This window comes from Octodon degus, unplaced genomic scaffold (genome assembly GCF_000260255.1).
Source record: "Octodon degus isolate 3935 unplaced genomic scaffold, OctDeg1.0 scaffold00064, whole genome shotgun sequence".
NCBI lineage: Eukaryota > Metazoa > Chordata > Mammalia > Rodentia > Octodontidae > Octodon > Octodon degus.
In genome coordinates, this window is record NW_004524640.1 from 1,615,158 (window position 1) to 1,627,323 (window position 12,166).

Sequence of the window (12,166 nt, forward strand, 5' to 3'; positions counted from 1 at the left end):
AGTTTTATTTTAAAGAACAAGGCTTTTTAATGACCCAAAGCTACTCCTAAGATTGATAGCCTTTTGGGAAATGACTTCTACCTTTTGGTAAGACAACTGGGCTAAGGAACAGATGCCCTAGCAGAGAGTAAATTTAGTGTAGGAAATTAAGCCCATGTCCCTTTCATACTGTACCAACCCAAACTTCTCTTCCATCACTGAAGAAAGTATATAGGTGTTTTTGATAGCATCATAACCATATCGTTCAGGTAACCTTTCCAAGATGGCAGTTGCTTTCCACACATGCAGGAAAACCACTGTGCTTGAGTGAATGCATGTAAAAGTTACAGGAAATTGCTTCAACAGGGCCTGGGCACCTCACAGTCCACTGTCCACGTCCAGATAGCATCAGTGAGGAAGGGAGAATGGCCTACCTTGAGTATGCCATTAATTTTATTTTTCGGTACAAGGAATTGAACTCAGGACCCTGCACTTGCCAAGCAAGCATTTATACTACTGAGCTATCTCCCTGGCCCCATTAAATCTTTTAAAAGATTTAGGAGACTATTTGTTTAACACCAACAGCCTGGTCATACTATGAGCAGAATAAAATTCAAGTGTACCTGTCATTTGCTTTTGTACCAAACAATGGAACCCATCTCTTTGTCTCTATAAAATATTTTAAAAGTTTTCTGTTTTAACAAAAACATATCGGGAGCCAGTTCCCTCAGGAAGACCTTTAAGAAGGAACGTTCTGGCATGTTACTCTTGACAAGACCGCAATATTGATAACATGTCAAATCATTCCCTTCATTTCTGCATATGAAGCTGAAAATGGCAACTTTGACGTAAAACATCTATTTGTGAATTCACTGGGTAAACTATTATCAACAAAGCAGATTCACTGTTCCTAAAATTGAAAGTTCAAAGCATTTTTTATTGGTGATTCATTTTTCTTGTCCCTCTTCCTAAAATCTTTATGCGCTCTTAGTGTAGAGAGGAGAAAAGTCATTTCATTTGTTAGGCAACTTTCTAATTTGAGTTTCACATATGACTTCATTTAAAGCAAACACAGCATATTTGATATAATTTGTTCCTTTTTTGGAGATAAATTTTTAAGTAGTTTTTGCAATTCTTTGAAATTAAAATTTTAAAATTTAATATTTATAGTAGAGCTGCAATTTTACTCATTTTCAATGGTTAACTTATCCTTAGGATTTTTTTTTTAAATTCCCTTCTTTAAAGTTTTTGTTGTTATTTTGTTTATTTATTTATTTATTTATTTATTTTTTTCACTGGGTATTGAACTCAGGATCCTGGGCTTGCAAGGCAGGCACTTCTGCCACTGAGCTATCTCCCCAGACCATTAAATCCCCTTCTTATTCACCAACTAAACATCTGGTTTTCTAAGTCTAACTATGAAGCACTAAAAATACCAATCCATTTCTTCCAAACATTTCCATGTACATAATAACATCAGCCCTTCAACCATAAATCCCAAACAAACCTGAACTATTCTGCTCCAAACCTGCTAATATTTCTCCTTCTTGCAATCTTCCCAACCATGCAAACTCTCAGGTTTAGGTTTATTCATTTCCTATATTCTAAACTTTGCTGCTGAACATGTCCAGGGATCAATGGCATCCACCAGTGGCATCTGGCAGCTTGTTAGAAATGTGGACTTGCACACCCCCATCCCGGTTGTGTTGAATCCAAACTACAATTCAAAAAGATCCCTAATTTATTCTTATGCACATGAATGCCTGGGAAGCAGGGCCCTAACTTAGAAGGACTGATGTAATCTAAATATCCATATCCCCTGAAATTCCATATGTTGAAATGCCAGTCCCCAGTGCCATAACTTTTAGAGGAGGAACTTAGAGGAGGTGATTAAATCAGGAGCACAATGCCCTCATGAGTAGGATTTATGACCTTACAAAAGAGCCCCTGGGAGCTAGTTCACCACATGAGAACACAGCAGAAGGTTATCAGAAGAGGGCCCTCCTGAAAGCCTAGCCATGCTAATCCCTAAGACTTCCCAGGCCCTCAGAACTGTGCAATGAATCTCTGCTCTTCAAATGCTACTCAGTTGTGTTAACTTTCTGTTACTGTAAGAACAAACTGCTTTTAAGCATTTGGCAGCACAACATGACAGTAGCTCATGCCAGCGAAGCAAAAGAGATGAAGAGGAAGAAACTAGGGTCCCACTGCACCTCAAAAGCATGAACTCAACGTCCTGAAGATGTCCCACTGGTCTCAGCTCCTAAAGAATCACCTCCCAAGAGCTGCACTCTGTAAAGTAAACCTTGAGGAGTTGTTGAAGACCCAAGCTATTTCACCTGTTTATTGTATTTTGTCACAGCATTCAGAATGGACTGAGATGAGGGTCCTCTCACTTCTTTCTCATGTCTCCTCTTTCATAAGGTGAATACACATCCTTGTTCAGTGTCTGCCTGTGCATACAGCCTTTTCAACTAAATACTGATATCCTTTAGATCCTAGCCCTCCAGCCTAAAAGTCTTGCTTTTTCTGTTATCTTCTCTTTCTTCTGCATCATTAAGTTCTCCTTCTCCACTGACCATCCCCGTTGGCATTCATAACTTCAAAGGATTTCTCAGTCGTTATTGATAAGAGCCAACAAACCTGACTGACCCAAAGTAAAACTTCATTAAGAGGGCCCTGGGGACACAATCACCACCCATGTAGCACTTAGTGCTAGAATCTTTTGCTTGCACTGTAACTAGTAGTGCTCTAGAGACTAACTCCTGCTACCACCACTGATGCATAGGATGCTTTTTTTCTCTCAGCTTGAAACTCCTTCAGAGCACATACCCCTGCGTGGGAAGGTCTGTGCCCTGGGCTCACACTCTGCCTGCATGGAGGGCAGAAAGGCCAGGAAGACTGCCCTTCTACAACATTTATCATTCATAGTTTAGGGAATTTCAGATATTTCTTAATAACGAAGTTCAAATGTTACTAGAAGGCAAAAAGAACAACAAATATCCACTGAGTTCAAGTACTTTACTGAACTGGATAGTAGAGAAAGAAAGCTGAAGCAGTCTAAGACCAGCCTGTTGAATTCAGGAAACATAAAACAAGAGGGCTGGGGACATTGCTCTGTGGTAGAACCCTTGCCTAGCAGATCTGAGGTCCTCAGTTCCATCCCAGATGCTGGGGAAGAATAAGTCTTCATTTTACGCCTTCCCTCCTTTTGTGACATTTCGAAAGCCTTCAGCTTTATTTTCCCATATCTTATTCATTACTAACTTACATTCATCTTGTAAAACAAAAAACTATTGTATTTTTTTTTTAGAATTTAGAGATTTTTTTTTTTAATTGAGCATAGTTTGAATTAAAGAATCAGATTATCACTCCTTTATGTCTAAGGATTTTACTTCCATTTCCATGCAGATTTTTTTTTCAAATCAAATTGGTAGGACAGTTTCAATAATTAACACATTGCATACATTCTTCCTAGTGGTTAGTTGCTGTACAAGATGCGGACATGATATCCTATTTACACTATTGTATTTTCAAATCCATTTCATGCTTCTGGACCTCATCTCGCTCGAGCTCTCAGTGCTATCGGATCACTTTTCTTGGCTTAATGTACAGAGTCCTTTCTGGTCCTCATCCTGATCCAAGAAGTTCATATTTGTAATCCTAAGGATAAGTTATTGGAATCCCATCAAGTTAATTCCAATCTACCACTTCCAGTGTTACTCACAGTGAGAAAAAAGACACTGAAGCATATTTATAGTTATGGGACGCCAAAGGGTCCTGAATCCAGCCATGGTAATGGCTATCCAGAACAAAGGCCTCAATCCAGGGCCGAACCCAGGTTTTATTCAGTCATGAATAAGAAATGGCTTGAGGATGAGTGACAGAGTGGCAGGAAGAAGGTGAATACCTTGAGCTGGGCTAGGTAGGAGGCCTGTATTTACCTCTGCCATATGCAGAGAGAAAGATACAGTGAAAGAGTAATTTGCATTATACTATTGAGAGAGTATCTAATGTTTTGGAGTCCAGTGCTTCAGCTCTGATGTGTAATCTTTCAAACCCTAGGAAGTCATAGCCTCTATCTCAAGGCTCAATCCCAGCTGACAGCATGGAGCATTGACTTTTCATCCAATCATAAAGAGCAGCAGGTGGGAGTACCTGTAGAAACAAATGTGTCATCTTCAAAGACTACCACCAGCACCTCAGCTAGACCAATAAGCACTGCTTAAAGCCAATTGAAGGGATAAAGAGAAGTCCTAGCCAGCTCTATACATATCAATACAAGGAAATAGGGTCAGGCATAGCCAAAATGGAAACGATCACTCTTGTTTCAAGGAGAGCTGCTCAGGTGGCCCGCCACAGTTTTCTTTTCTTTGCTTTGAAGAAGGTGGAGCAGTCATGGCTACATAGCATCTAGTTGTTGTCAGGTTGAGAATCCTTTGTGACACACTTTAATGCTCTTTATAGCATCAGCAAATTTATCCCAGTCTTTAATCTGGGCATCAGAAGTGGCTGTTGTGACATTAACAATTCCTTTCTCTGAAGAGCATCTATATCCAAAGTACTATTTTGATGAGTAGCTCCTTGCATATGCTTTTTGATTAGTGCTCCACCACAGCTTCCATGGCAACAGGATCCCCTAGAATTTCTCTTATTTACTTGAACTTTCCCATTGGTACTGGGGATCAAACTCAGGGCCTTGCGTTTGCCACACAGGTGATGTGCCACTGTCCCTAGCCCCTGAGCTTCCTTTCCTGACTGCTTCATTTGCTCATTTTCTCTATGTTTGTTTTCACTGTTCAATCCCTGCTTCTTTTCTTTAGCCCTATTCAGTTCCAGTGTTTTTGCTTCTTTAACATTCTTAGAATTCTTAAAATTCTTAATCATTCTTACTTTTAAAAAGCAATGTACACATGATGATCTCTTTGCTAAGCTCTCAAGAGCTTTCCAGTTGTCTATTTCATACTTGCATATTTAATGATCATTTCAGTGCTAGAATGCACATAAGGGAGCTCTTCATCTCTCTGCCTTCATTGGTTTCTTAAGAAGTCTCTATGCTGAAGCCAAGATATCCAAGCAGTATCTTTGATCTATTTTTTTTTTCAGATTCTCGTATCCTATTCACCCACAAACCCTGTATCATCGACCTCCAACATGTACCCAAAATTCATTTATAACTCTCCATTCCCTTCTACTTCCACCCTACTCCAAGCCATCATCATCTAATGCTGACCACATCCCCTAGGCACTGGCCCATTTCTCCCTCCACAACTCCATTTCAAAGCGCTATCTTTCCTACTCTTTAAACAAGCCAATCTCTTCTCTTTCCCAGCTTGCTTTTCTGTTTTCCTGCCTAGAAAGCCCAGAACACTGATCCATACCCCATTATCCTATGTCTGATTCTGTCTTACTCTTTGCAATTCCCCTTGACTTTTATCTGCACTATAGTAGCCCACCACTTACCCTATCGCATCACCTTGTTTACTTTTGCTTAATAGTTTAAAACATTCGGTATTTTACTCTCTTCGTCTGTCTACTACTTTCAACTGTTTTTTAAATAACTTATTTTTGGTGGTACATGTGTGCAGTGCACAATGAATAAATTCCTCACTGAGAGTTGTTACACGTACATAACACATCTGAACTTTTTTTCATCCCTATCTACTGTCCTTCCTCTCTCAAGTGTTTCTTCCCCGAGTAGAAGATCAGTTTCATTAAAGCAGAAACTGTGTCTTTTTAGTATGTCTGTATCCACTGAATCAAAAAGAGCATTGTCCAACATGTGACATTCAATAAGTATTTATTAAATAAAGTATTTTTTTAAATTTTATTTATGTATTTGCTATAGTCTCTCACTACACAGCTCAGACTCATAGGGATCTTCTTGTTTTCAGCCTCCCCAGCACTCTATTTAGTATAAATAGAGTCTGCACCCAGACTCTATCACTGGCTCAGCGCACCTTGGGGCTTGGACCAATGCGGCATGCGGTATGGGGGATCTGCTGAGCTAACTTGCCAGTCCTTTTATAAAATAATTGAATGGATGGATAATTAAATGTATGGCTGATGTCCAATTCCATTGAGCTTCCCTAAGCTTTCATCTGTACAGAAATGTCTATCTTCTTTCATCAATGATGGCTTGATGGCTACTTATCTTAATTGATTCACTTACTTTGTATCATTTTTATTAGTGTGAATGCTGACATGAACATGCACTGGGCAGCTCATAGTAAAAGCAAAGGCGATGATGCTGATGTACTCAGAATGTCTCCTCGCTGATGTCATCAATACTGAACCAGGTGATGTCCACCCATCAATCAGTCCCACACTTCCTGCAGTTGAACCTCCTCGAGGGAATCTCCATCCTGACAGCTGCATGCGTTGTCCCTGTGTGATCCCCCATCTACGCAGATGGGAAGGTGCCCAGGACACTAAGCCTTTAAAAGCCCTCAGTTCAGAACAAGATTAGAAAACTCACCGGCGAAGTTAATGCCATCACAGGGCTCCAGAAAGAAGCAGAACATGAAAGTAAGTAAATATTTATTCACTTGAGACTCACAGCTATTTTATGGAAAGCTGTATAGCTTTCTGGTTTATGTATAGTAAGTAGTTTAAGGGCCAAAATGTATTTGATCAACATTCCTTTAAAAATCAGAAAATCATTTTATTGAGAACAAACATCTATTTATTCGTCTAATTATTTGGTGGGTTAATAGTAGCAATCTACTCCTACCTAATAGTTAAAGTTGGACACTATGTTCACCAGAAGGTGGAATGGGAAGGCATTTGCCCACACTGAACATTAGAGCAGCGCCAGAAGTGAGGGGTTTGCACTTGTCCAGACATCAAGGAAGGGAGCAGAAGATCCTGCGGGCACTCAGACGACCTTCTTTGTTCTTTGATTCACACAGGGACCCAGCGGTCTGGCGGCGACGGTCTTGGCTCTTCTCCTCTTCTCTGTTCTCGGAGACACCCGCGGAGCTCCGCAGGTAATGGGATGCAAACACCAAGCTGCTCAGCGCCTCGGGCCACCATCCTTGCATTATTTGTTGTCTGTCTGTCTGTCTGTCTGTCTGTCTGTCTGTCTGTCTGTCTCTGTCTCTGTCTCTGTCTCTGTCTCTGTCTCTGTCTGCCCGCCCGCCACCCCCCGCCTCCACCCTCGCCTTCCTTCTAGCTTTATTAACTGCGCTGCTTCCCTCCCCGGTTTGTAGAGACCTTTGGAGAGAAGGAACTGGACCCCGCAAGCTATGCTGTACCTGAAGGGGGCACGTGAGTTCCCCCCACTTCGCTGTTCCCCCAGTAACTGAGATCCTGAGGGCTGTGTGCGCCCCGGGACAGATGGGTGGCGAGGGGTGGGTGACAATAAGCCCGGACTGCGTTCCCTGCGTAACTGAGGCCAACCTGGTCCAGGGCAATCTAGTGATAGGTGGCGCTGGGAGGCGAGGGTTGAAGTGTCCCTGTGAGGAGCTATCCTCCACCCGAAGCAGCGGTTGCAGTCTCTCAGTGCACGTGGGGACTCGGGGCTGCCGGGAAGGTGATCTTGGTGGCCCGGGCCGTCCCGGCGCCGAGCCCCGCCTCAGAGCCCCGCCTCAGCTCACATTTCCTCGCCTTTGCAGAAGGGCGCCGCTTCCTCTCGGATCAGAGTCGAAGGAAAGACCTCTCTGACCGGCTGCCTCCAGGTGGGTGGCGTCCAGCTGTGGATGCGCAGGGGAGTCGCGCTCCAGCCCGCAGCCACTCAGTTACCCAGGGGTTCGCTCAGCTCTGAGGGGCTGGTGGTCACGCCTGCAATCTTGGCATTCTTGAGAGGCTGAGGCAAGAGGACTTGCAAGTTGGGGCCCACGCAATTTAATGACTTAGCAAAACCCATCTCAAAGTCTTACAACGGGGAGGAGGGCTAGGGCTATAACTCAGTGTGAAGATCTTGGGTTTCAGCTCTAGTACTGGAAAACAAGTGTTCAACTATCTCTAGAAATGCACCTGCTCATTTAGGGCAGTTTTTACACAATTTGCTTAAAAGATATTATTATTAAATTATTTTTCCTAAGACTGCAAGTGTATGTCTCTAACGATTACTAGAAAGAACTATCAAAGGTTCAAATCAAAAGTGGTTACCTGAAGGCCATGAGAATGGGGCCAGGAACTACTATTTTTCAAGATAAAGCTTTCCATGACATTGAATTAAAAAGTAACAATTCAATTGATTTATATAAATTATAGATTGAAATGCTAAGAGTAAAAAGCATACTTACTTGGAAAAATATAGCACATTGTACATAGCATAGGCAAGGAAGAGTTGTGGTTTGCTTCATGAAGCTTGTAGTGTACTTCTTTATTTTGTGACAGTAAGAGTCGTTTTCCACTATCAGTTGCCTCCAAATTAAAACTCAAGGTCTGTGCTGAATCAGGGCAATTCATCTTCTGCCAACTTAGACTTGAAGTCACTTTGAATATTTAGCAGGTGCCTCTTCGGTCACATAATTACCTTGTATATGATCATGAATGTAGGTTATTATCTCCAATTTCCTTGGACAGGAGAGAAGGCAGCACAGGCTCCGAGCAGGATGGCATGCAAGTCTTTCTGCCTAGAGAAACCATCTTAAATTGGGAAAAGAGAGATTTCCCATGGGTTTGCTCTTTCAATTGTGCTTGCATTTGTGGAATTCTGTTTTGTACAGGATAAGTCCAGCATTCTCTCCCATATCTCACACATAAACACAATGTAACTGGCTATAAGTTATTTTCAAGGGAAGTTGGGGAGAAAAAGTGTTCTGTATGTTATCTGTGTGGTGATCAGAAATCTATTTCATACAAGTTGTTCTGCTGTTGTGTCCTACTAGAGTAGGATGTATTTATATGAATACTGAAATGTTAATAGAGTCTGCATATGTTTTGTTCCTCCAGAGAGACGAAGCCAAAATCCCAGATTACTACCTCTTCCAGAGGCTGCAGCCCTACTGCTGGCTTTGTTGTCGAAACCACAAGAAGGTACAAGTAGAGTGACCTCTTTCTACTTCCGGACAGAGTGGCTTTGCTTCCTTTTGAAATTTGTGTTGAGTGCAGTCTCCCACCCCCTCTCCAAGCTCATAGAGATATTTATTCTATGACAAGTATAATCAATTACATTTATAATCAGATATTATATTCTACGGCCAGGGTATTTCCCATTAAAACAAAGCCTGATAATGTAAAAGTGCTTCCACAGCAAGACTAGGGAATTTTATACAAATTTCACAATCTGTACCTTATTGTAACCTCTCTCTTAGAACCTTTAAAATGGAAAAAGCCTCAAGTCCAGAATTATTATTTTTAACTAAAAACACTGAAGCCAAAATAGATTAAATAATCACAACAAGTCCAGTTGCTTACTTAAGTAAAAGTTAAATCAAGTGAAGTGCTGAAAGTCAGCGAGAAGTGAAGGGTGACTTAAATCAACCGTTAGTGTTGAGAGAGAGGATGGGGGGGGGAACCGGAATCAAAATATATCATGTACAGGTATGAACTCCCTATAATGAATACGATCATTTATGTATACCTAAGATGTACCAATAAATGTAATTATCAAAAGGTAAAATGACTGAGAGGAGGAATTATTACCAGAAGCATCATACTTAGCAAGATGGTTAGAAAGCAAACAGAACTCAGGAGAGATTGAACAGTAGTCACAAGACTTCTCTTCTGTTCCTGGCCAGGGATGCATCTTGCTGTTGCTGTGTTCTGACACGTTATTTGGAGGGAGATTTGGTACAAGAAAGTAAAATGCAAAACAGTAGGTTGTAGGTATTGAAGACCTGGTATGGTTCTCAAAAACTCTTGAAATGAGAAGATGAAATAAAGTTGAATAATTGATAACATGTTATATCCAAGATTATCTTTTTTAATTTCAAGGTTTAAAACACTGACCAATTTTTGAAGTCAGAAGGAAAAGAACTGTGACAGAAGGTGGCTGGCAGGGAAGTTTTAGGTCTGATTGTTGGAAAGATGGGCAGAGCCAGAAAGAAAATTGAGCTGAAAGGAAAAGGGAAAATCTAATCTCAAAGAGGAGGAAGGATGCCTTTTGTAGATGCCCTTTTCAAGTGTTTTTGCAAAATAAACACAATCTTTTTTTTTCTCATAATTTTATTGAGAAACAAATAGCAATGAGACAGTTTCAAATCAAATTGGTAGGACAGTTTCAATGATTAACACATTGCATACATTCTTCCTAGTGGTTAATTGCTGTACAAGATGCGGACTTGATATCCTATTTGCAAAAACCATTAGAACAAATCCCTCTATTCATTAAGAGAATATAACTATATATCTATCCTAACCACTTTGAATACACAGATACAAAATGGACATTCATCTGTATCCCCCTTTTTATTTTTGTTAAGTTCCGTTATTTGAATATTATAGGTGTGTTAACTCAGCAAAATATTCTAAAAGAGTCCAGTAGCCCATAATAGTATTGGGTCTTCTGCTTCACTGGCAATGTCAGAAACTGTTGATCTGAGTCCCCTACAGCTCCACATAACAGCATGGCTTTACTTCTTATGCAGTTTTCTAACTAATGACGTTTTCCCAGTGGTTTGTCACTGAAGAGGAAGAGAAGAATCATAATGTCATCAGCCTAAATTGATGGGAAATTTTGCATTCCTGTGTGATATATTGATTGTTATTTTTCTGTAGTATTTTTATGCCAAAGTTCTTTTCTGGGGTGAATTTTTAGTTCAGTGAAATGTAAACTGGTTTAACTTTCGGGTTGGGTGTGACTTTTTTTTTTTTTTTTCATTTTAAAATAACATCGCATTACTTGCAACATTTCAAAATGTACCAGCAAGGCAGATTAGATATAGCTCAGACATCCAGATTATATTATAACTAAAAGAGGAAATGTAGTTTTAACTAAAGGTGATCTCAGAGAAAATTAGGAGACAGATTTGATTCCAGCTACGACTCCCTACCCCCTTACAGGTTGATTCTCTTTCGCCCTATTTTTAGTCACAAGAACCTGCTACTGTCTGCCTTCTTAAGTATCCTGCCCCAGATGTGATATCCCATGCTATGAAGTTTTGCATTTCTAGCTAACTAGCAAATGTTCCTATTTGTTTCTCATTGATTCCCTGAAGAAATCACCTAATACAGTAATAGTTGCAGGTGACACTGAGCTCACTTAGGGTGGTCTGGCCAGAGACACCTAATATAGGAATATATTCATATGTGTTCCTACTCCAGCTTTCTCAAGTAAGATGCACTTTATGAGGAAATATATAGAAAGTATTTTGACACAAGTGAGTGATTGTAATGGCAGGTGTTTTAGACATGAGATATATTGACCAGAGCAAGCCATATGGCCCTCAAATATTTCCCAAATCTATCATGTTATAGTTTCAATAACTATACAGATTCATATGTAAAATGTAAATTTCTGAACATGCCACACATGGTGGCACATGCTTTTAAGCCCATGAAGCTGAGACAGGAAGATTATTGTGAGTTTGAGACCACCCTGGGCTACAAAGTGAGCTCAAGGCAATCCTGAAACACATAGTGAGACCCTGTCTCAAAAAGACAAACAAACAAAAAACAACAACAGAGAAAAGAAAGAAAAAAAAATCTCAGTATGTCCCAAGCTGAGGGGAGAAACATAAAAACAAAACAAATCAGAAGCTGGTTTTATTTTTAAATTTTCAGTAACAGAGCCTACAAGATAATTCAACTGAGAAGGCTAAATGTGTGTTTCTAGAGATCCTCTTCATCTTTTCACCTTTTCAAACACAGAATGTGTGTTAAGTATTTTTGTTTTTCTTACAGATGGAGAAGAAAAATTTGATCCAAGCAGATTCCTGGAAGACAGTCTGCTTAGCTGGTGAAAATATACCAGATTATGTTCAAATGCAGATCTATTCTTGTTGATAATATAAACCATGTGAATAAAATAACTGAACCCTTTGTACTCCAGGTGTAATCCTGGAAACACGCATCACTCATTTGATTCTTCTGGAAGCAAAAGAAACGTAGAATTCTTGCCTTCTTTTATTGCTTCAGGTCCAGCGTAGATCACCTTCTGTCTAGCTCTTGGTGTTTACAGTATTTCTAATGATAAAGCTGAAGACAGTACAGTATTCTTTCTGTCTGCCATGACCAGTACTCGTCTCAATCATAGTGCTTGGTTTTTTTTTTTTATTCCTTTACCTATTTGTATTTT

At 40.2% G+C, this 12,166-nt stretch overlaps 1 protein-coding gene across 1 annotated transcript; it reads left to right on the plus strand.

The window, feature by feature from the left end:
- Positions 1 to 5,962: 5,962 nt before the first annotated feature.
- Positions 5,963 to 11,838, plus strand: Spx (spexin hormone). The gene is made up of 7 exons (XM_012515436.2): positions 5,963 to 5,967; positions 6,171 to 6,234; positions 6,891 to 6,968; positions 7,191 to 7,248; positions 7,596 to 7,658; positions 8,881 to 8,964; positions 11,773 to 11,838. The coding sequence occupies exons 1-7, from the start codon at positions 5,963 to 5,965 to the stop codon at positions 11,829 to 11,831; spliced, it is 411 nt and encodes a 136-aa protein (XP_012370890.1). The 3' UTR covers positions 11,832 to 11,838.
- Positions 11,839 to 12,166: the final 328 nt, after the last annotated feature.